The sequence below is a fragment of the Bombus terrestris genome, chromosome 2 (assembly GCF_910591885.1).
Source record: "Bombus terrestris chromosome 2, iyBomTerr1.2, whole genome shotgun sequence".
NCBI lineage: Eukaryota > Metazoa > Arthropoda > Insecta > Hymenoptera > Apidae > Bombus > Bombus terrestris.
In genome coordinates, this window is record NC_063270.1 from 17,530,862 (window position 1) to 17,556,307 (window position 25,446).

At 37.8% G+C, this 25,446-nt stretch overlaps 1 protein-coding gene across 2 annotated transcripts in view; it reads left to right on the top strand.

Annotated features, from left to right (window-relative positions):
• Positions 1-25,446, top strand: part of LOC100643356 (ubiquitin-conjugating enzyme E2 H) — a 46,116-nt gene that overhangs the window by 967 nt on the left and 19,703 nt on the right. For both annotated transcript variants that reach the window (XR_001099745.3, XM_012320379.3), the window contains exon 2: positions 9,849-9,925. Coding sequence is in view for 1 of the 2 variants with exons in the window: in XM_012320379.3 (XP_012175769.1) it covers positions 9,849-9,925 (77 nt within the window). In the remaining variant the exon portion in view is untranslated. The remainder of the gene's footprint in view (positions 1-9,848; positions 9,926-25,446) is intronic.

Here is a 25,446-nt window from a genome sequence, read left to right on the forward strand (position 1 = left end):
TGATCGGTTTATAGGTCGACGAGAAATAACGCGGTGCAATGTCAATGGTGTTTCACGAGACGATGAGGGATATTTAATTCCTCGTTTTGTCGATGACGGGACACAGCTGTTTTTAACCAGCTGACTCTACGTCTCTGTGCTACGTGTGTGCGCAGCTTTATCTTATTCGTTTATTAACGCACGGCGAGTGTATGCTATACGGTCGTGAGATTTAAAGGTTAGATTTCATTTTTTTTTTCTTCAGTTCTTTGTTTCATCTTAGCCTTTCCATTTTGTCTTGTATCGGAGATTTCACTAACGAAATTTTTAATGTCGAGACCGGTTGATTCGAATGGACTCGTATTTGAAATATCTTTTATATTTATACATGCATTGGCAACCGTAAATGTTACAAGTTGCGCGTCAAAGAATGGCATACACGTACATACATATATATATATATATGTCAGCGTTGGTTTGACATAGAGCGAAGCGTAACTAACGATAATTGAGACGTCATCAACGTGTTTCAACCTCAACCGTGTAGTTCATGGGAATGGCGCGATGTGTTAAATTTTACACCGATAATAATACGTAAAAACGATAAACAATATGAATAAGGAGTAAGAGGAGAAGAAAGGGCAATAAAAATAATATAGTTACAACAATGTCGCGATTTTTTCTTTTCATACAATGATATCTTCGATAAATCGCGTGACAATAGTGACTAATAATTTCTTAACCCTCCACGGTAAACATTTGAGTTAGACGGAAAGAACAAAGGTAGTATACACTTTCTCATAGAAACGCGTAGGAACGATGACGTTTCCCATCGCTTCTAATCATCGTATTTAAAGATAAAAAGATCAATCGTTTTAATATCACGTACACCTCCTAAAGCGTTGTTTTAATATTACCAATGTCATGGAATTCGTTATTTCCAACTTTCGTTTAATTCTCGATGTAACAAACTAATGTTGACACAAAAAATTAAGGCATATAGTAATTCTCAATTATAAAGACAAAAGAACGAATTACAAATATACCTGTACATGTTTGTATCTGACCTCGATTCGTAAGAAATTGATTTTTGCGTAACGTAACGTCGCGTCTCGCTTATCATTGCTGTGCAGACGTTCATGTACGAATGCTAGTCAGTTTTTCTAGAACGATGATTGTCTCTTTCTCTCTCTCTCTCTCTCCCTCTCTCTACCGAGTTCTTTAGTGTCTCGTAACATCGATCAGTCTTTGTTGAAGCTTACATTAAATTTGCAAGCGTTTCGGCGAGTAAAGTGAATTGGACGCGTTCGTTCCTTCCTCCTTCGATAGAGATCCCCCGTGTGAGTTTTCAAATTTCTCGAAAGCCTTTCTCTCCATTCGTTTACGCGTACTAACGTTAGTAATAGTCCATTTTTGGAAAGGTATCTGCCTTTGTGCAAACACGTTTCTTATAAATTATTCTTCGTTGTTTTAGGGAAACTCGACAAAATTTGTATGTGTTTTTTGTTTGCGGGGTAAATTTTTCATTTAGCACATTTTTTATTGTAGTAATATGTGTTTGTAATATTTTCACCATTGCCTATATTTTCATATTAAAAATTTCCTTTTTATATTTCCTTTCAACCTTGAAAAGATATTTAAGAACAATTCGATCGAAAGTATTCGGGTATTTTTATAAAAAATAAAAATAGCAGAAAGTTACACGGTTATTTACTTTAAAAGAAAAGGATTGTTTGTTTGCGTAATAATGAAAACATAAAAAGATTCCAAGCGAAGCTAAAAGAAATCGATGCAGGTCTGCTTCAACGGGAACTTTAAATTCTCGCATTTCAAATTCAACTGAATTTATACGGCGATTCGATCAGATAAATAAAGTTAGATAAATATTTCCATTTTAATAACGGTGAAAGCGGACTGTATGCATTATAGAATCCATATTAATAGCGACTTCGTGATAAATAAGCCGACAGCCTGACTCGTTATTTTTTTTTTTTTTTTTCACCCGGATTCGATTCAATCGAAACATATTCTCCAAAGGAGACGTTCACATCGAAATAGATTGAAAGCCGAATTGACTGTTATCTCGTGAAACGGAAATGTGGGAGGAACCGGATGCGTATCGCGTACAAATCCCTCGCTCTCTATTTTAAGTTCTTTCTCTTCCTCTATACTTAAGCCTCGCCTATTTTATGAACACTTGTATTTTCTAAATTTTTCCTTCTCTCGTCCTTACAGACTTAGGATTTGCCTACTACGATCTTGCTACGTTAAGTTCCGATATACCTTTTTTCTCCGAGAAATTTTTTATTCGCATTATTTGAAATCTGACAAATTAATTCCCGATTGTGTTCTTCTTTTCTTTCTTCTTTTAATTTGCACAAATTTGGATTGGTTTTTAATAAATTGTCTTTCTGTTTGGAGAATCAGTAGCTACTGGTAGAACTTGTTTTTCTTTTCTTTTTCTTTTTGGAAAATTTCTGGTAAATTAGTTTTTAGTAAACTGGTGTCGGTACAGCATTTTTCCATAGGGTTTCGATTGAATCTCCTTGAATTTTTTTTTTGATAAAATGTAAAGTAGTAGTAGAGTACGAGTAGAACAGCTAAAGTCGTCTCTCGTAGTGGAATGGAATCTTTGATCGAAATAACTCGAAGGTATTTGCACATACTTTGCTCTTTACTCGAGTTTCTTTTATCGCGTGAATTTCTATGCTTTTGTATTCCGTGTACGCGAAGAGTAGAAGCGTAGGTATTCGTTTTTCAAGATTTTATTAGGGAGCATGAAACGGTTAAAATGCTGGTAAAACGGTTAAAGTCAATTAACGTTTACGACGAAGGAATGTTTCGTTACACGTTCGTTTGAAATATATTCGTTTTATCTGCTATTCGAGTTCTATCGGTTATTCGTATTTCGTTCTTATTATTTCGTATTATTTTGATATTGTAAAAGAAAAGTACGGTCGGTATAGTTCTATCAAGAATTGCTTTCGTTAGCATAACCTGACCATTTCAAATATCAATATTAACGACGACCGTTTAAACGATAAAGATAGCGAATAGAATATTAATTAAAAATATATATGTACATACATCAACACGTATAATATTTCTTGTTGCGTAACTTCTTATCTTTTCTGTAGATATTAAAAAGTCACCAAGTTCCCTATAATAGGCGGTGTATAATGTTGTCGACACAAATCCAGCCGCATTGAAAAACACTGTTTAACGTATTGTAAAACGTATGTATTAGAACATTCATCGTACGATCACAAAGTGTCACCTTGAACGCCTACATGACACGAATGACAAAGTTTGCTTCTTCTTCTACGATTGTAATTGCATATTTATATGCAATTTCGATTGATCTAACGTTGCATTTATCATTCGATCTATGCATTTTCATTCGAATGTCTTTCGATCAATGGAAACAGAGGATCGATAAATAAGCGACAATTTTCGATCTCTGTTGGTCTTCTTTCAATTTAGTAGGAAATATTCGTACGAAAGGCAAGGTTTCCATTTCGGCAAACGACGTTTCATATATCGTTTCTAAAACACATATATAAAAAGATAGCGTTTAGAGAGTTATTACGCAATCGTTATTTTTCTAAGATTAAACATCCTCGTATAATCATTCCGAATAACTAAATATTCTAATCATTTGCCAAATGAATCTTTTTTGCGTAGTATAAATATATATAACTTTATTCCATCAAGTTTTATCGTAATATTGAATTTTCCCGCGTTTTTACGCGTCACGACGTGACAAGTATTAAGCTTCGTTCACAAAGTACCGTTCGTTTCCCGCCGTTCCATACGCGGACATCGAGACAGACGACACCCAGGCAAATCGAACGATGTAAAGAATTCAACACAATCGTGTAATCGATTTTAATCGGTAGACCGCGGCTTTTCATTCGTTTGCAGCAAATTTGAAAGTATAAAATCGCGCAGAATGCGAGCAATAGAATATAGAGAGAATATATAAAAAAAAAAAATATATATATATATATATATAAAATATTCGAATCACAGGTTCCATCTTTTAATTATATTCTGGAAAATATGAATTTGCATAAAAATGCTACCAGTTACCACGATGCAACGTTATCGCGACTTTTCTCGTTCCACGATGAATCTCGAATTCGATGGACGCATCGGACGCGTTCGACGGTTCGCGTTACTCACATGCTCCGATGGACACTGTGGCGGGAACTGTTGGTATCGCATCGCTGAAAGGGGATGAAAGTTCATTAAAGTAAATTTCGTTTGCGGATGTCGTGTCGTTTCGCTGGTAACGATATAGTTGCGGTAAATTGCGTTCACGGAAACTGTATATATTCAGCCAATAATTTCCATTAGTCCGGCTCTCTAACGGTGCGGCCAGGTGAGATACACGCAGATGCGGTCCCGGAAGTGATTCAATTATGGATCGACGATATTCGATGGACCTCTCGCAAGATTCCTTGTACGTCCACCGAAATTGAGCTGATCAATTACACTAGTAATTAACAAGCTCCTCGGTATGTACGGTTAATGGCTCACCCGTAATGGGTTTAGAGGCACGCGAGCAAACGCGAGAAGGTACATCAGGGCCGCTATCTGCGTGATGCGATTTTACCTGGGCACGCGTGTATCGGTGCGTTTCGATGGCTCGACCTACGTGCATGTGTACGTGTTCTCGAGCCGAGGGCTCGGCGGTGGGGAAAGAAGGGTTGGCTGGTAGGGCGTTCTCGCTCCCTTTCCGTATTCGTCGTTGAAAGCTTCAATTATCGTTCTCTAAATACCGGAGATTGGAGTTAATCAATATCTGGGATATTTGCATCGGGGATCGATTCGATTCCGTATGGGGCGAGAGAAAGGAAAAAAATTGATTTAAAAACGCATATAGGAGAGTGTGTCGTGAAATACGGATGGCTCGATATCGCTGGGAAATTGGTTCCTTTAAAAGATATAGAGCGTGATCTTTGGATACGGTGGTTGGAAGATTTTCGAAAATTTTCCAATACTTGCGTTGGCTGGGATTCTTCGACCCGTTTGTTTTCCGTTCTTAATCCAGGATGATTCAGTCGTTTAAGTTCAAGCACGTAAACGCGTAGGTGGAGGGTACTCTTCTTTGAAATTTAAACAACTTGTACTTGCAAATTTCCACGGTTAGTTCGATTAGGCTGTTTGTTACGCTAGGTGAATTTAGCATGATCTTTAGCACGAATTTCGGAGCACTGCCAAACGCGAATAAAAGCGGAAAACGAAGTGCAACGGGCTGATCTCGTGTCCGATGGCTGCCTTTGTTTACGGTCGCGATCATATAGATCTTCTCGTTATTATAGCGTACATAATGATATTGTTGTCGCTTAACGTTCGATGTTCCTATCCTATTAATTTCTGTTATCTGTTTAAAAAACTCGCTATAATTATCTACGTGCGCATAACGCGCTTTTCACGGTCTGACGTGCTTTACGCCCGTTTCATTCGGTTTAACCCGAGTCGTATCTTCACTGTATACATACTTGCAATTTTTCTTTTTTCAAAGATACGCCGCAAGACTATCGGATAAACAACGCAGAATACGAAGAAATTGCGCGCATATATACTTCCTTCTTTTACCTCGTATTGCGTTCATAAACATAACGCGTACGAACGTAATGCGTATTGCGCATCGTGTTCGCAAACAGGTAGAAAATGAGATTCGAATTATTTGGAACAAGAATTATTATATGGTAGAAACATAGCGAGCAGATTGGAACGAGTGAAAAATCGATAATCAAAAATTGAACGTTCGCAGGGTATCGGAGAAGGAAGAGAACAAGGAAGAAAGACAAGCGATACGAGATTACGTCGATCGAACCGTGTTCGTTGTTTTTACGCGTGAATATTTGCGATGAAACGCACTCGCGCCACCAAAACGAACACTCGACTCAGTCACCGTATCTCGTTGCGAACTTATCGAACGATAAGCAGCTACCTAGAGACGCGTCTTCCAAAAATAAGATACAGCCAAGGGCGTATCGCGTATCGAGTCTTTTAAAACGAACGTGTGTTTGTGCCTTCGCCACGGACAGACTCGGTAAAATCGGCCGTTGATTCGCACGTGCAGTTTATTTCGATACACAGCCGCGTGTAGTTTTCGCGTGTATTTCGAGAGAGTCTAGCGATTCCTCCATCGAGCGGAGTGGCGCAGAATGCCAGACGATCGAGCGGGAAAGAGAATCGAGAAAACAAAGATGGACTATGAAAGGCGGAACGACGGAGACTGTCAGAGACTGTTCTTAGCGAAACGCTGGTTCAACCGATACTGTAAACAACAGCAACAACAACAGCCACGGCAGAGGCAAATGCTCCGTAACGGTCTTGCAGATCGAGTAATCGTTTCCGCCCCTTTCTGTCGTTACTCGTACACCTTGGCTATGCGGGTCGAATGCACGAAGACCGTCAATGAAATCCAGGTCATTATGACATTCGATGGTTTGTACGCGTACACGCAGCATGTCTTAGTAATTTTAATAGAATCGGAAAACGCGATTCCACAATGACGAACAAGGACGAAAATAATACATTTCTAATACGTGGCTTTGTTTTCGCGACAATGATATGGGTACACGCGTATTTTAACTATGCCACGGTCGAATAGCTTTCGTTATAGTTGGTATCGCTACTTGGCACTGATAGTGGCACAACTAAAAAGCGGAAATTTTATAGCAGAGGCTTTTTAAAATTTACATGGGAAGCTTGGTGAGTCATTTTTAACGACGCTATAAGACCGATATAATAAGACAAGATATGCCACTGTTCGCGAAAACAGTAGAACCGTGGATTTGTAGAGTCGCAAAAATAACAGAAGATGAGCCAGGCTAATAGCGGCATAAATAGGTGATAATCTTCCCTCCCTGACGCAAAACCGATGGAATTATAAATACGCCGTTTTACATAAGAAAAATAGAAATATAACGTAGACGTTCTATTCGTTCGAAGCAAGTTCGAAAGCATTTGAGTTGTTCCATTATCGATATATCTGGCAGCGATATATCGTTCGTAAATAGCGTCATAATTATTCAGACATTCTGTATGTTCGTAATATTTCATTTTACGTAACACCTTAACATTTTCCCTTCTAATCGCATAACCGATCACCTCTGGTTCGATCGAATGATGATTAACTCGATCAATTTAAAGTGGAATCTACTTAACAATACGACTTCGTTTCCTTCTCAAACGCACTTTTCTTCTCACGGACAATCGGCTACGTCGATGATATCGATCCTGTCGAATAACGTTCGTTCGGGTTTACGCTAATCGAATCAATCGTTTTGATATCACGGCGGAACATCGTGCGATCGTTTGGGACTGTTATACGGGACATGGAATTAACTTCTTCTCGGTGCGATAACGCATTTCGCGTTAATTTCTATGTTAATCGTTCGTTCTTGCAACTTCCGCGAGTCGTTCGCGAAAGCACGCAACAATGAAATTCCTCGTACATACATAGGACGCAAGAAAACGTGATACTTCCGGCTGAGTAATATGTCGGCCGACCGATATTGCTTTCGTAATTGCCACGCCAAGAAAATTATTTCAGCTGACCATGTATCGCGGAACGCGCGAAACGTCCGTTAGTTTCGTTTCTATTTGACTGCGTGCCTGAGGCATGTGCGTTTGTTCCGCGTGTAGCGTCGTATATCTCTGGTTTATGCGTAGCCTCGTATATCTCTGGTTTATGCGTAGCCCCGTATATCTCTGGTTTATGCGTAGCCTGCGCGATTGCAGCGAAAAACAAATCCGCTGATACTGACCAGAATCGGGGATGCTCGCGGGTCTTCCATGTAACCTGTTCTTCTATGTGATACAATTCTCTCGTAGACGGTCTCAGGTGAGAGCCGCGTAACGCTCAGCTCGCGTATAAACACTTGCCAAAACAAGAAAGTGGTTCATCGTACGTTGAATAACACGACGCACATGGTCGTAATTCGATTTTCCTTTTCAACGATCGAGCTGGTTCGCGGATCTACGCCGGTATCAAATGACGTCGATTGATAAAAGCGTTCGATGAAGGTGTATGCAGCTTTACGATAGGCATTCTTCGAACACATCGGCTATTTCTTAACCGGTGTAGCTACGATCGTATTTAAAATTCGAAAGTAACGCGTCCATTGAATTATACGCTACAATTTCGAATCTATTTTTCTTCGGCGTTACGATTCCTCTAATATGGACGAAGATCGTGCTTTCGTTTAACGGTTTCTTTTCATGCACTTATTTCAGTTCGCTGGTAACGCGTGTACCTTGCGAAATATTGTTCACCGAACTTTCTCCAAAGGCAGGCAGTTAGAGTTCCGTTCTTCTGGCTTCGTTCTGGTTATATTGCTTGTTTTCGAACTCGGTTTTTGACCTCGTTCAACGATGCGCGGCTGCGATTCCTTCGCGGCCGTTTGTATTCTCGCGAATTATATCGCCTCGGATCGGCACTAATTTCCTGTGAAAATCGTGGTGGTAACGGTGGCGGACGCTGAAGCGGCGCGACGCCACCAGCATCGTCGAGTATCGAGCTAAATAAGAGGAATTAAAAATGAAACGTCGTCGATTAAAATTAAATGTAGCTTGAAATTCTACGGCGCGTGCTTGATAAGCTCAGCAACCGTCGTTCGTTGTGTATTATTAAACGCGAGCGGAAACTTTTGTTTTCCTTTCTTCCGTCGACTTTTTCAACCGTTTACCGCTTTTCCATCCTGAAATTGGATGTGGATTTGAAAGGAACTGTTCCGTTCGGTACATAAAGCCCGAGCCACGTAAGGTATTACAAACTGTATTCTCCGCGACAGAAGCTTTTCCTATTTTCGTGCTTGATCTTTGAAATAATAACGTAGCTTTAAAGTAATATGGGCAAAAGGATTTTTTAGCCTTTTATTCTCGTTTCAAAGTTCTAAAGCCGTTTAAGAGAGAAAATCGCGAAAAATCTCTTTCGGTACACCAATATCGATAGCAATGTCAAAACATAGTTTTCTCGGCGTGTTTTTGCGGCTTTCGTGGAAACAATTTGTCGCAATTTACCTTATTTCCATCCATTCTTTTCCAAATACTAAGTATCACGATACGATCGTTTCTGCAAATTCGTTATAGCCAAGAAAACGATATTCGATATAACTAGCTAAAAATATATGCACCGCGTCTCTCGCGTAACTGGGACAAGATGTATCTTTAAAAGATGTAACATCGATTAATGTAGCTCGATGTAGTATACGATCGTAGCACAACCGGGTGCTAGAAGGTGATTCTGCGCGAAAAAAATAAGAAAAATAATTTGATATAATGTTTCCCCATCGGCGACTATAAATCTATAATCAAACATAGTATTAACTATGTATGTAACATTTATTGTCAAATTTATCCGAGTTGCGCGAGACACTTTACATCGTGCATCTTAACGAAGATTGCCATCGATGGTTTTTCTCCGGATGAGAAAATTTGTTTAATGCCGCACCAATGAGTCCAATTGAATCAACATCGTCCAGCTAGTTTGTTTTCGAAAATTTGTAATCCCGGTTGCGTCAAGAACGCACGCGAAGCGTTGCGATTTGCGATCAACTCGACTCTGCTCGGTAGTCACGCGAGCTTCGCTGCGTTTCATCGATTGACGAAGATAACATTACGCCGGACTTCTGACACGCTTCTGCGTTCGCACTTCTTTCCACATCGATTTCCCTCGGTTCATTGCACCGTTTTCTCGTCGACGCTTAAATGTTTGTTCAACGATGTTTTCGCTTTTTATTTGCACGGCCGTTGATCACAAACTGCCTTTTGGATCGCCGATCTTATCCCGAAACACCGCGAAAAGATTTTCTTACACGTTCATTTTCCTTAACTATCGCCAATTACAGAATAGAAAGTAAGCATGAAGTGACGATATTAGGAGGATTAAACGAATTTTCCGTCAAATTCTACGGACCACGGGGAAGTAAGTACTCCATTAATTTCGTATAATTTTTATCTTAGAACGTAAGTTGTTTCAACCCTTTGGTTCTCGAACTGGTTTCATTCGCTACGGATATTTCTCTGTAATTTTCTTACATGAAAATATTTTCACACCTAGAAACGTACAAGGATTGTTCACAAATGGAGTGAAACTTATTTGTAATTCTATGATTAGCTTGCGATGAAAGTAATATTTTAATTTATAATTTTAAATATATGGTCGTACGATTATCACGAGAACGAGAGGGTTAATCGTTTTAGCGTTAAGACAGGCAGCATATGAAATTATTATCGCACATTGATTTTCACTGAATCAACTGAAATAGAAATACAATAATTCTCTGAAGGAGAACAGACAATTAAATGTATGAATTTGTACAAGTTACAATCGCGATTCTCGACATAATTGAAGATTACTGCCAGTTTTTACATCTGAGGTATATACTCTATAACTCTTCGGTAACAGTTGAGGATTGAAACAACACCAGTATCTTGTTTGTCTAATCTTTATCGTCTAATGTGGCCGAAAACTGACGTAGAAAAGATTACCTCGCCTTTTCTTCCCTGTAGTACAAGCTTTTAACCGATGACGAAGGAGATAGCAAAGATTAAGAAATAGGAAATGCAGTAGATTTTCCTACAGTAAAAATAGACTGACGACTGAATTTTTCTTTTTTACACGTTTCTAATACCAAAATAGGAAGCCTTTGATCTTTAGAAAAGATCGACCTTGGTGTAACCATATAAAACGCGATTTTTTTTAAACGAATAACACTTCGAGCGCAAGAAAAAAGAATGAAAAAGTACCGGCACACTTCCTTCAATCGCGTCGTTCGATTAACGCATTGAGACGTGTTAATACCTAAATATCATTTACAAATAGTCAATCAATCTTTTATAATCGAATATATATTACAATTAAGAAACTCGGAGGGAAAGCAGTATATCTTTAACTTATTTAATTAATGTTTCTAATTAATTCAATATGAGAAGACCGTGGATTTGTTTTTCACGTTGAATGAAAATTCATGATAAACGTCTAGTAAGTAGTGCCTACTCGTAACACTCTTTCACTGAGTGTCCTCTTTCAAAGCGTCATACCGCCAAGAAGTGTGTTCTCAGTTCTGGAACCATAATTCTTCGATGATTTAATTAATTATTTTCAAATCTCCTGGCTAATTACACAGGTGCGTTTAACATATATATCCTACCTGTTGTCGAACGTTGTTGCGTTCGTTTATCGTTATTGCGTCAAACATAAATTACTTCATTTCCCTTCGTGCACCGTTATCGTCGTCCGTCGTTTCCTGGTAACCTTGCGCCGTGGCGAATAATTTATCCTCGAGGAGAAGCGTGGCTCGCGAATCCGTCGCGTTTACGTGTTCATTGTACGTTTCCAGCATTTGATATTCCAAGGTCGCCTGCTCTTCGTACACCGGATACACTTATGTAACAGTGTGTGCATTTACGCTTTCCTCGGCCTGCCAGCTGGTCGACATGCATGCAAAAAGCACTATCGATTGACCGACGTCCAGTGGTAAAAGTTCCTTGACATCGCTTTCGACGGGTTTGCCGATCCAAGCACTAGCCCTGATTCCTCGTATTATCCGCTCGCAATCGAGTTTCATTCAGGTGGCCTGTTTCGTTGTGACCGATTTGATTAAAAGGCCAGAGACTAAAATTTATGCTAGCTACAGGCCTTGAATCGCTTCTTCCTTCACACGATAATAAGGAACATTCGTTTTAGTTGTTAGATTCGTTGGAAATGTTGCTATGTTTACTAATCGTCGAATGTTTGTATCGGATGTTTGATGATCGAAAGGCAGAATTTTAATATGACTTAGATTACTGGGAAAAAGAATTTAATGCATATATGTGTACACGAAAATGTAATACACTTTAAAAATGGCTGGCAAATCCAAAAAGTTTTGTATAAGATAAACAACGTTGTAACAATCGGTATTTTTAAACTGTCAGAGAATAGATCGAGAATAAGTACGTACATGTGATTCTTAAATGGAATAAAAAGGCAAATTAGGCAGTATGGGATTAGTCGACGTTGTATCGAATTTGAAAGTTTCTCTAAAAGGCATTTTCATATATTTCCCTCGTAGTCTTTACATTATACGAAGCTTATTTTGCTTATTAGCTCTCATTTGCTATTATTGAGTCAAAGGAGATTCAGTATAGCCTGGATTAATTTATGCCTATCCTTCACTGTGAGCCATACCGTGTATATTCGCTATCGTGAGTTATAATTGGCCTACGCGGTGGAAACACACTAAAACGTTCTATCGATCGTTGCGTTTTCGGATTTAGGTTGTTGTTTATCATCGTTGGAAAGGCCAGCGCAGTATGTTTTTCCTTTTCTCGATGGTTCATAAATTACTTACGCAATGCGAACACCGGTCAAGAAAAACAGGTACAAGTAGTGCATGCTATTTAACGAATCGGTGTGTCCGGGTCGATCGATCCATCGATGGTATCTAGGAATGTCGTGTCATGAAGCCACGTTTATAAAATTAATTTTATTGCTCCTCCTTGTTTATTTCTGCCTTCGGAAAATTTCACTTTTACTCTGATCGTTTGCTTGTTACAGCTATTGTTCTTATTTACGATTTCTATGTTCCGTTAATTGTATTATATTTAACCTGGATATGTATAATATCTACCAATAATTGTTATATACAATGTGTTCAATTTATCTGGCAACGTGTGAATGTCTCTGAAATTATGGGCGATACGGAAAATTGTTTGCAACGAATGTTGTACTATGTGAAGGAGGACGCGTCATATCTACATACGTTTCATTTTGCAATGAACCTTATAAATGTCATGTTTATACTTTCAGATGAAAAGTATATTTTCTTATTTTGTATTCTTGTAGCTTATATCGGAATATTTTCAAAACATTGCTTATCTATTTCTTGTATCTGTCGCATAAACCACTATCGACATATAAATTCTTCAGACAGTTGTAGTCTTCTGGAAAGTTGTAGCCACTTTAATGCCGAAACTATAATATTGGAAACGTAGAAGGAAAAACGACTGGTTGTTTTAGAGGCGGTATTTTGACGTAGCATTTAGAGGTAGCATTTAGAGGTAGTATTTAGAGATAGTATTTAGTATAAATACACGTACATAAATAATCGGCTCTTTTTAGAGCCACCATGATGTACAAAGTCCGACCGAGCAACCTCCCCGCGGTGTACATTGGATAACGCCAATGCCGGCGGCATATCAAATTTGAAATTTAATATCCGTATAGTGGTTTACGCGGATGATACGAATAGTGCTTTGAAAACGTTTCGCTGTCGGCTACAGCAACATGGAATAAAAATATATAAATTGCCACTTGAAAATATAAACGTGATCGTTATAGGGCTTTCCAAGGTCATTGCAAGATAAAATACATATCGGTACGGCATGTCTTTGTTGACATTGTACGTAATTTGTTTCAGATATTTTTCCGTATCTGGCAAAATTTTCAAGATATTTACACGTTTCTAGATAAGTGCCTGTACACACTGTACATAATACTATATCAGTTATAGGATGTATAGCAGTTGAAAATAGGAAAGTAAAATTTGTATTGGCCATTATTTTACTATCGTCTAAATACATTATTTCTATCTTTTATACGTAACACTCGGCTATCGACTTGGCATGGATTTCCGGCTTTGCACTGCTACGTACATTGTTTAAAGTAATTAAAAGATCGTTGCTGTGAATGGTTCTATTAGGTCAAGGTCTCACAGCCTTGAAGAATTAGCGTCGATGAACATTATCGAAGACTGACATTAAGATAACTGTTAAAGAACTATACAGATAGAAAAAGTAGATAGGAAAATCAAACGGACATCGAAAACACATCATCTGTTTTGTACTTTGTAATGCGGGTCAAGAGATCATGTTTGATCAAACTCACGAACAATTTGTGTTTACCGATATAAAAGTACATTAATAGAATGGTAGAAGAATATTTATGTACGTATAGATATGCGTATAATTTTAAAGCGACTTGGGATCGCAGAGGATTGAGCGATCACGGAAAGAATTCACAGCCATCGGAAGTTATTTACAAACTTTAGCGACGACACTCGCGGTTACAAGCTTGCTTAACACAACACGATGTTGCTAATTGCTGACAGAGATAATTCTTCGTTGATAATTATTGCACTCAGATAAACTTGAACGACGTCGATAAGCCAGCTTGCCAATCGGCTCGAAACCATCACAGGCACGACCTTAATTAGGAACGTCACGGAAATCGACCTGATTAATTATTTGTTCCTTTCGCTCCCCGAAGAACAGATCACCGATTGTTTAAACGCTCCCCTTTTCCCCTCAATTGTTTTAAATTGATTTATCGCGCGTATCTCCTCTAACTCTCTCGAAGTCTCGATTCGTCGCGATTGATAATCCCTAAACAATCCGTTTTACGTATTCTCCGCAATAATTTGATCTACAGCCTTGTCATTCCCACTTTTAACTTCTTTTCCGGCAAACCCAGAAACCTCCAGTCGTTTCTCCGCCATACGAAATTGCTGTTTACAAAATAAATGATACTAAAAATAATAGCAGCGATCAGACCAGAAGAGACTTTCCAACCTTTCACGAGTCACTGGAATGATCCGTGGATTATAAATTCAGGGTTCAAATGAGCTTAATAACTCAGCTTAAAATAGCAAATCACAACTTCTCTCGGTATTAGTTTCGGCATTTACTTTGGAACCCAAGTATCGTAAATCTTCGAGATTTCTTAATACACATTGTTTCGCAAGTTTCATAAAGGTTTACACCATCGTTGAGGGGTTACACTTTCACGGATGAAGCATTATCAACTTTCGAAGATTCGCGTCGACGTTTTCCATCGAAAGTCTCCCGTGGTGTTTCAATGTGGCTTCGAAACGGGTTATCTGTGTGTCCTGCACGAGTGCACGATAGTTTGTGCAACTTTTCGCGATATTTCAAAACGTACAAAGGCATACAAGGTGATAAAGCTGGTTTCCGCGTCGTTTCACATAAATCGATGTAGTTTTGTAAACGTTCTGTGAAATAAATGGCAATCTAGAGAGAGCTGGAAATAGCAACGATGATAAGACCCGGTTCGATTCAGCTGTATCTCGTTGCCAGTTTTATTTCTATTCCGACAATGAGCAAAAATTGCGTAACACGTGTTACGAGTACGCAGACGGTCCTTATTGCACTGGTCTTCTTTTTTCGCTATTGTCATGGGTTAAACGACGATGGCTCGTTTTCCGCCACGGAATACTTCGGGAAAAAAACGGCTGTAATAAGAAGAGCGCAAAATCTTCGTGTCAAGGATATTCCAAGATTTAGCTAGCAAGTTGAAACATTGCACATTGGTAAAGATTTCGTCGTTTCGTTTCTAAAAACATTCTGCCATACAGTTAGATATCCAATATTTTCCAAGATATTTACGATTGAAATTTCACTGCGTCGAAGTTTCAAAAATATCGCTTGAAGGGATTACACAGTTGAGCTAAATTTCGTATTTTGTCCATAACATGTACATACGCTATCAATTTGAATAAAATTTGAGTCTTCCATTGAACTCAAACATCAAAAAAAAAAAAAAAAAATGTTAACTCTCGATACCTGAAATATTCTGCCGATAAAATTCTATCGCTTGAAAGGATTCTTTGGTAAAAATTCCATTAAAACATACAGATAACTACGATATCTTCGGCATTAATTTTATATTAATAACAAAACTGGAGAGTAATAGGATATTTAATGTAACTGCAATTAGGAAAGTGATTGTAGCTTTCTGGCAAGAGGTTGTCCTCTGGTCGTGGAAACGTCTTGAAAAGCATAATGAGGCGCGGCTGTTTGCTTTCGAATTAATTGAACCTCTTCGTCTTGTTCGCCAGGGTGAACATTAGCATTTCACGTCGCCTCGCAAGAGTACACCGATTGAGTTGGATCTAGCCAAGAGAAGGTAACGGTATCGTTGGATGGAGGAAAAACGTTGCAACTTCCTCGAGGCTTGCTTGGACGAAGCGCCTGCATCTGGTGTTTTCCTCGTCTTCTACACGCTAATTGCACGGTCGTGTTAGGTCGTCAACTAGAAGTTGTTGGAAAACAAACGATCGTAAAAGTAGTTGTAGGAGGGCTGATAAGATTAACAGCGTTACATTACATGTGCAACACGTGGGCTATCTAGCTGGCTCTTCGCGAGCGCTATAATTATAGAAAGTTTTCTTTCCTTTCTTCGTATCTCCTTTGTATCATTCTCAGACGATACTGCGTGTACGCGATTTTGGATGGCACTGTATTTTACGAGAAACTAAATTTTTGACGACTTTCTGACCCAGAGGAGAGATCCTCGGTGGTGTTGCGTTCCTTAGAGGATCAACTTTCGACGGCGTTGTATCCCATGCAGATAGTTTTCGATGGTCCTATATTTTACAGAAGTAGGTAGAATTTTTAATGGTGTCGTATCTCGTAAAAGTTACTTCCGATGATGCCAGGGCAAGATTCTCAGTGACAATATGCTTTATGAAGAACTCTTTTCTTCATGAAGAACATAGCTTTCGCTAGCATCGTACTTAACAAGGAGCAAAATTTTCGGTAATATTTATACGAAAGTCGCAGCAAAGAAATACGATAGATTACACGTGCCATTCGTAAAATTCAATATACGAGATCAGTCAATATCGCGTTGTCTTTTTATTCGACTTTGAGGTGGAATATTTTTGTCGGTCTGTTAAATATTTCAGAAATATCGATCGTCCTAATACTACGTAATCACACAGATTTTGTTCTCTTCGCAAAACCTCATGAATCTATTACCTATTTTTAAAAGCTTCATATTTTCCGATTTAACAGACTGACCTGTTTCTCGACTACGTCATATCAAAGAATTCTCTTCTAACCATTTTTAGATATTCTTCTTAACCGAGTTTCTTTTTTAACTAGTTAATTAAAATTACTTTATAACTACAAGCCAACAGATTGACCCGAGATGCTTATCTTAATCGAGCGAGGTAAAAGTTAGAAAACCGGCAAAAATGAATTTATCGTGTTTTTCTAATATAACCTTCGTATGGCAATAAAGTCAGAATTTTTCATAACGTCGTACGCTACAAGGAACAGTCTCCTGCACGCTATCCCACAGAGAACAAAATTTCCTATGGCGTCTCGTCTCACCGTGTCTCGGTATGGCGTTGTGTCTCAGCGTGAGCCATTTTCGTCAGCACCACGCACACGATTTCCATCAACGTAACGAGCTACTCGGAAGGATCTGTCCTTCGCAAATAAAACCGCAACAACATCGGTCCAGGCAGAACGCAAAAGAACGCGCCCCAGTGACGCAGCGAGGCCTTTGATAAAATCAATTTGGTCCCATTCCACTAGTCTGTGGTCATTTTTCTCCGACACGTTCCATCGTGTGTACGTACGTACATAGATCGGGGCGTGCGCACCATCTACGTTTTACTGCACAAAGCATAGTCGTTTGGAAATGCCTGTAAACGAGCGATCGACGATACACATCGGAGATACCGTGTTCCGCACAGTGACCCACTTTAACAGCCCTCTAATACGCCCCAAGATTCTGTTCGACACTGATGCTAAAAACCACGTAGCTTTATGCCTCCTATACGTGACCGCACTACCGGATACTGCAGGAATGTACATTCAGGAAATGGATTCAGTGGACGTTAACGACTCTCGACACTTCTAAGTCCAGCTGTTTAACTTTGTCTAACTCTTTGGTGCATAGCGGAGCAGAAAGTATTCCGTCTTGTTCTTATCTACTTATATACAGGGTGTCTCGCCTGAAATTACCACCTTGATTTTTCTCATTATTATTATTTGCAGTGGGAAATGTTCGAACGAAAGTCGAATGGTTTAGCGGGCTGCATACTTTGATGTTATTAACTTTTACGTGGGTGAACGCGTTAAGCAAGTACGAGGGTCAACTTTGTTGTTTTAAACGAAATCGTATATTTTGTAACGAACTAATCGATGCAGAGTCCATCTCCTACACGGCAATATTAACCTATTTACAACGGAAAACCATTAGGAGATTAGAAGATTAACTCGAATTTGTTAAATTTAATCTATGACCGAGAATATCGCCTCGCGTTTGCCCTTGTCTTTCATACAGTGGTATGGAAAAGTTTCGGAAACTTCTTTTTATGTTATTTTTATGTTAGGAGAAATAAAGAAATAAAAAGCATGTAGATATGTAGAGGGTGTCTTCACGTACGGTTCTCTTAATTATCGAGTATTAAATATATCTCGTCGTAAAAGTTACCGTATTCCTCAAGAGTTTTCAAGAAAAATATCAGATAGAGTCTAAATAATTCTTTGCTAACTACGTGGAAAAATTTCCGGAAATGACTCGATATTGGTTCTATTTGACTTTCGATGTAGACTCATTTCTCGCTATACAGCGAAAGTATGAAGTGAATCATTCTTATGTTTGTTATTGTGAAAATACAAAGTATACTCAACATGACGAAAAGCGTAGAAAATATAAACATCAATATTCGTTAGTCATTTTTCGTCGAAAAAAAAGGCGAAACGTCACAATCTATCGTAGATATGTTATCGTTGAAAAAGTCTACGATCTATCATGTACATACAATGCGTATTTCTTTATCTATCGTAACACGAAAAGAGCTTCCGAAAGCTTTTTCACGCTACTGTACGTTCGATTTGACAAATTGAATTTGAAACATCTCCTAAATATCTCGACCAGTTGTATCGATTAGCGCATTCAAAAATATACGATTTGATAAATTAATAATTACAAATATGCGATTCCCTTTAAAAAATCAAAGTTGATCTTCACAAGTCCTTGGACTCGTACATCCACAAAAGAAGCTAATGGCATCAGAATGTGCTTCTCTCGAAACCATTCAGTTTCATTCGAACATTTCTCGCTGCGAATAATAATAATGAAAGGTAAAAATAATAATAATAAAAAAGATCAAGGTAATTTCAGCCGAGACACCTTGCGTATGCACAGTGGAATGTTTTGTGTCCCACCTTGAAATATTAACCCTTCGCGGTCAGTATATTTTTCTGACGCCACTATCGCATAATCGAAGCGATATATTTACCATCGTCATAGAGAAGTCGATAGAAGACAAATTTCTTAATGCCGCCACCGTGACGATATCCGATTTTAAAGACAAATTTTCAACGCTTTTCACTTTTCTGTTCTACCTACGATATTATTAGAACGAACAATTTTATTGTGGTAGGAAGGTTGAAAGTCATAGCGAAGCTACGAGATTACGTCATTGTTTCTGATAACGAGGTTTTGGTTTGTCTACTTGCCCCGTGGTTCGTCAAATACCCGTATAATTCATAGTTGGAGGGCCAAGAGGAACAAACAACTTGTCTAATGGAGTGTACGAAAATAGATGGGGCAGTAACAACGATGTTTACGTATCTCCTTTTCCTTTGAGTATCTTCTATGATTTTCTATTCGAGTAATTCAATGTTCCTATATTTAGAATCATTTTTCTATTCTATCTATATTTCTATTGCGAGAAGAACTTCAATAGGAAAAAATTCGATTCAAAAATCACAATGATTCTTATCTGTTATTGTTTCTCTATTCTTCGTCTATTATTTCAAGTAATAGTAATTTTTCTCGAAGAACGCGGTATCAGTTCCATTCAGTCGCAAGATTAATTTTGACGCAGACCCTGAAATTACATCGCCCCACTCGTTGCTTGTGAGAGAGGGACAAGCGTTCTCCGCTTGTCTTTCTGTTTCCATTAATAGTTCACAGCCGCGTTGTTGCACGCGTTCTCGAGCTCAATCGACGGACAGATTCTTGACGTTGTCCGTTGCCAAATGTACCGTAATTGCATTTTAATTGCTTGCCATTTCTCAGCCAGGAGAACGAACTGCGTCGACCAATTTTGTTCGATTATTTTTCTACCAACGATTGGGAATTCGAAGTTATAAATTACGATGCCAATAGTTCGAACGACTCGAAGCTTGACAGTGTCGTTTGACGTTGTTTCCGCCTGTGCAATACCAGACTCGACTGCTTGACGCCAAAAGTACATTCATAAAAAGAAAAGTCGACGAGGTTCCCCCAGCCAAGAAACTGCCGACATAATTTATATGTAAATATGGTCGTCACGTTCGTTTACATCGAAATCGAAATCGAAATTGTTCCCCCTTTGCAATCTATTTTCAACAGATTGGTTACGTTGAAAGTATCTTTGAGTAATTTTGATAAAATACTCTTTCGCGTCTTATTTTCGACGACGTATTTACGTTTGAACGAGGTAGGAATACGACAAATTTAGCTTACGAGTACAATTCTACCGAATTAAATCTCTTAAAATGAGATTATAATCGAAATCTGTTTCATATAAATTCGCAATCTCTTTCGAATGATTTGATCGTGCTGGCAATATCTTGAATAATTTCCATCTTTTATTTAATCTAACGGAGTAACCTTACCAACATCCAGGTTTCATTGGTTTTAATTTAAGTTTCTCGAGTTTGCATTAAAATAGAATTATAACACGAAATTGAAATTATTCTTGTCGGGAGATTGTTTTTAACGGAGGATTAATTGTTGAGAAATATCTTTCTGTAATTTTGATAATACACCTTTGTATATTTTATTCAATTTAGGACGAAATACAAATACGAAAATTCAAGCTTTTTAACTTTCCGATTGTGGAAGTAAAATAATTCTATCGATCAAGTTCTTTTCAAGAGTGTCGTCCGATTGTTTCCATTTTTGCCAGATCGCGATGAAAGCATTTTGTCTCCTTGGCAAAACAAATTTATTAATCGAGATTTATAAGACTGTGAGTTGATGTATTTTTGCCAGTGACTTGCTACTTACAATACAAAGGCTTGGATTTCGCTCGAACGGAATTCTGCAGTCTTACAATTCGACTCCATAAATTCTAAAATGGAGTTCGCTGTAGGTTCTCGGTCGGGACAGGTTTTCTCTTCTTGGCAATCGACGCAAAACAAATGTGGTCACGGATTTCGTAGTTGGAACGACGTGTACACATTTATCAGCGAGAAAGCCAATATTCCTTTTATTCGAAGAAGAAAATGAAAATAGCTGCTTCCTTTAAACTTTTGAGATAAAATCGATATTTATCTCGAACTTCCGAAACTACATCTTCGATCTGGCTGAACTATGAATGAGACGCGAGAAAATCAGTCGAACGTTTACTGGTTTTCGATTCGTGAAATTTGAAACAAATTTATTTGCTATTTATTTTAATTGCTAAATCATTCTTCTATTTGTTCGCATTTGCAATTAATCTCTCGATTCATCGGAATTAAGTCAGCTACATAACAACGATACTTTACCCAAGGTTATTATTTTATTACATTCTATTTCATTTTAATCTAATAAACACGAACCAATGAAACAACGCGGGAACGCAAAATTATCCAGAGAGTTTATCTCATCTTATATTGTTTTATCGAAGCGTTGACAATTTTCTAGAATCATAAACACAGATTTATTAATAATAGACATAAAATATACAGAAAGAAAAATGTCTATTCCTCTAAAAAAAGAAAAAGGCAGTGCGTTTTATCGTGCTGCTACAAATATTTCAATTTCTCCAAACTTCGTAAAAGTGTAGAATCTAATCGATAGACGAAATAACGACAAGAAATGTATTAATCCAGTCATTGGTCATCTTTTTCCAATTACAACGTCGAAGAAAGCAGAACTCGGTAACGTGAATTAGCGAGGAGAAATTGGAAATATAACGTCGACTCTTCATAAGTTAGTCGATGAAATTCATGATCAAGGTCTCGCGTATGATTTCAATCGGTCATCATCCAACGAAACACGCATAATGCGTGTTTTCCGATGCGTGCGCATCCGTCGTAAATATAAAAGGTCGGTCACCTCCCCTTATCGGCGTCGTTGCACGAATATTAATTCATCGACCAGTCGGAATGATCGTCTCTCGTTGGTGTACCCTAGGGAAAACGTTCTTGCGAAACGTTCCAGCTATTAAAATCAATGGGGCTTCCTCTATCTCGTAAGTACAACGACCGCGAAATTCTTTCTTTCGCCTGTTATTTCTTTATTCTTGGTGCTTTTATTCTCCGGTGACGTAGCTTTTAATTTCCGTTGCCATTGCGTTATAATCACGTTATTTTCGATCTTTTGCCATGTTCTCGATGGCTCACTTTGCGTTTCACGTTTCTTCGGCTCGCGTTTCTTCGCGACTTCCTTTCTTTGTTGGCTTTTCTAACGACTCCTGCTTTCAAATTGCTTTCAATTTCCTAGCAATTAATCTTATTTAATTTAATTAATTAATCTTATTAATTAAGATTACACCTGTTCGCTTTCTAACGTATACTTAAAGATTTTAACAGATATAAATTATACAAATTGAAACGGTATGTTGAAAATAGATATAGGTATATACGAGTAATCACCTTTTCGTCTCAATATTAACTTTGTCAAAAGCATATGTATGCTTTTTTTTATTATTACAAAGAACGAAAGGTATCGGGCAAAGCGGAATTCGTTTGTAGCCGTTGGTCGGCTGTTGGTTCTATTATCGTTGGCTGATACGTCGTTCGAGATCATTAACGATAGCACGAGCTCATTATGTAACAGACGGCTATCGGATAAAAGTTTAATTACCGATAGGAGGATGGTAATTTATTTCTAACTAGCGTTACAGACAGAGTTTAGATTAGTTGATTAATATAGCATTGCTATTTGTGTTATTTCGTGCTCTGCATTGTTTCTTACTCGATTTAATCTTATATTAAATTTTCCCTTAAGGGTTTAAAAGTGTTCTTGATTAAACGAGAGCAAAATTGGAATATAGAAGTTCAAGAGCCGTAGCAGGATTACGAAACGCTGTAAAATGAGTAAAGAATAAAGAACAAAATTTACACTTGCTTTATTTGAATATTTTCTGGGTCAAAATAACGAAGAATTTATATGTACATATATAATATACATATATTACGTGGAACTATATCACTGTAACATCTATTCTGCTTTTATCGTGACGAGTTTCATCGAATTTCGGTCACCAGAAAAATTACGTTACTTGTAAAGCGACCTAATAAAATTAATCGAAATATGGCTTCAATTTTCACATTGTATCTCGCAGGTAAGATATTCGATTAGATAGCAACGATGAATCGCAATTACCTTCGGTTTTCGCATGGAAAATATACAGCCGCAGCGTTCGCTTTTCATGCATCTTTCACTTAAACGTATAATTTACAGACTACAATTAAAACGATATCGTAGAACCCAGCATCTACTTCCGGAATGACGGATATTAAGGGTGTTTTGTACGAAACAAGACATTAACAGCTCCTATGAATAAGAATTAAGCAGTCTATTTATCGTCTGCTTGAGTTGCCCTGTCGAAAGCTAGAAAATTTATGCTGCTTTTCCTCAAAGCAGCCCACGAACGTACGACTCACGATTTGCGACGAATATTCGCGAAATGGACGCATGAGAAACAATCATAAAATTCGTACGCGGGAATCGCGGTCGTAAATGTTTTCTTAGGACACAATGGAGCTTTTCATCAAGCTGCTACGATTTTATTAACTTTTGTTGCGAAAGACATTTATCCTTGTATAAACTGGCTACGATTTTTTTTTTTTTTTTTTTTTTTTACTTAACGACTGAAGAAATTGCAATAGCAAGGAGGCAGCTTCATTTTGTACACATCGACGTTGATGGTTATTATGTTTGTTGACTTTATATAATTTTTTGTTTTACGAGAACCTAGGCAACGATATACATACGGTTCGATTAAAAAAGCGTGTAACGCATGATATCGTTAGGAAAGTTTCTTGGAAAATGAAAAAAGTGTCTTTCGTTGTTGCATCCAATTTCGAAGCTCAAACTCAAACTCGAATTTAACGAAAAAGAGGCGTATGTTCTAAATTCAACGGAAGTGTTTACTACCGATACACGTAGCTATAAATTTACAGTGTGTTTGGAAGGAAACATAGTTTTCTATTTAAATTGCTGGGAACTCAAACTCCCTCCTTACAATTGCAATATATTTAGTTATGTTTTTCTTTTAAAAATGAAACTCAAACAAAAATAGAAATATCATTTCTTATCTTTATATTTACTTGTTGATTGATATTGACAATCTTGATTAAAGTACATGCTATCAATATGATCAAAGTTACTACACTTTGTCGCTCTTTTTCATCGATCAGCGTGTGTTTAAAAGATATTCGTCTCAGCTAATTCTCGTAACCGATGAAATTTCTTTTCGCCAGTTCTCGAAGCGTTATTATTCACATCGAAACGTAGGAACGTAGAGATATAACGTAACCGCCGTAATGTTATCACAGTGGCTGAGGAATATCGTGATTATACATGTTATTATACATTGTGCTCATGTGCGTGTCACTCGATTTACCAGAGGTTTATATCGTGTAAACAAGTCTCGCAATAGCATACCGTGGATTTGACGAGGATTCTACATATTATTCGTGGTACGGTCGTATTTAGGAGGTTTTCGCGTTAAACTCGCGACAATCGATGGGAAATCGTGTGCATACATAATCGAGCGTAATATTTTTATAAATCTTTTCGCTATCTTTAACGTCGTGCTGTTTGAAAGTTACGTAGAAGGTGTCCCCAGATTTTGAAAATTTGATTTCTATTTATCACTTCGATTTATTTATAATAATTGTTGGTTACTAATTTTATTATTAAGAAAGTAATTGCATTATTAGACGGTGGATTGTTATGGAAAATTTATATTTGCATGAATACCGAAGTAGCGAAACCCGAGTAAGGGTTTGTTTCGCTTTAGATGTTATAACGAGAACTTTACGTTAGAAATTTTATACCTTTTTAAATATCGCGTATACTCTGCACAGTCTCGCGCATTTCCTTGCAAAAACATAATAATCCGCGGTCTGTTTATTATATTCCGCTACTTTTGCAACGTTACCCAATAAGCTTTGAGACGGGTGAGCACTTTTTGAAAACTGGTTTACAGCAATTAAAAAATGCACTCAAATTATGCTTGCGATAAAACGAAAGTAACGTTATTTTGAATAATGTTAGAAATTCAGAATGTTTGAATAAAATGTTGAAATAAAAAGCTGCGATCCGTTCTAATTTTTCTTCTCATAAGCAAACAAAATTCTTGTTATATATGCTAAAGACAGAATTATATTGTTTGTAGATAAACGAATGGCGAGAATCTGTGTTGTTTCTCGAAGGTAACTTCGCGAAGACAACTAGTTGATTGACCCATAGCTAAGCCATAAACTTCGCGATACACCTTTTAATTAGCAATTCGAACTTGCAAACTCAAACTGGGAACGAAGGATCGCGTTCAACGATGGATAAAATTGTTGAAACTAGAAATCAAATTAACGGTCGTTTATGGAGCTTTTTTTAACCAGGAAATTTTATTGCTCATTAAAATGCACGAAATTGTAAGCTAAAACCTTAATGGCATCTCGGAGCAAACGTATTCTGCCACTCTCGGATAATCATCA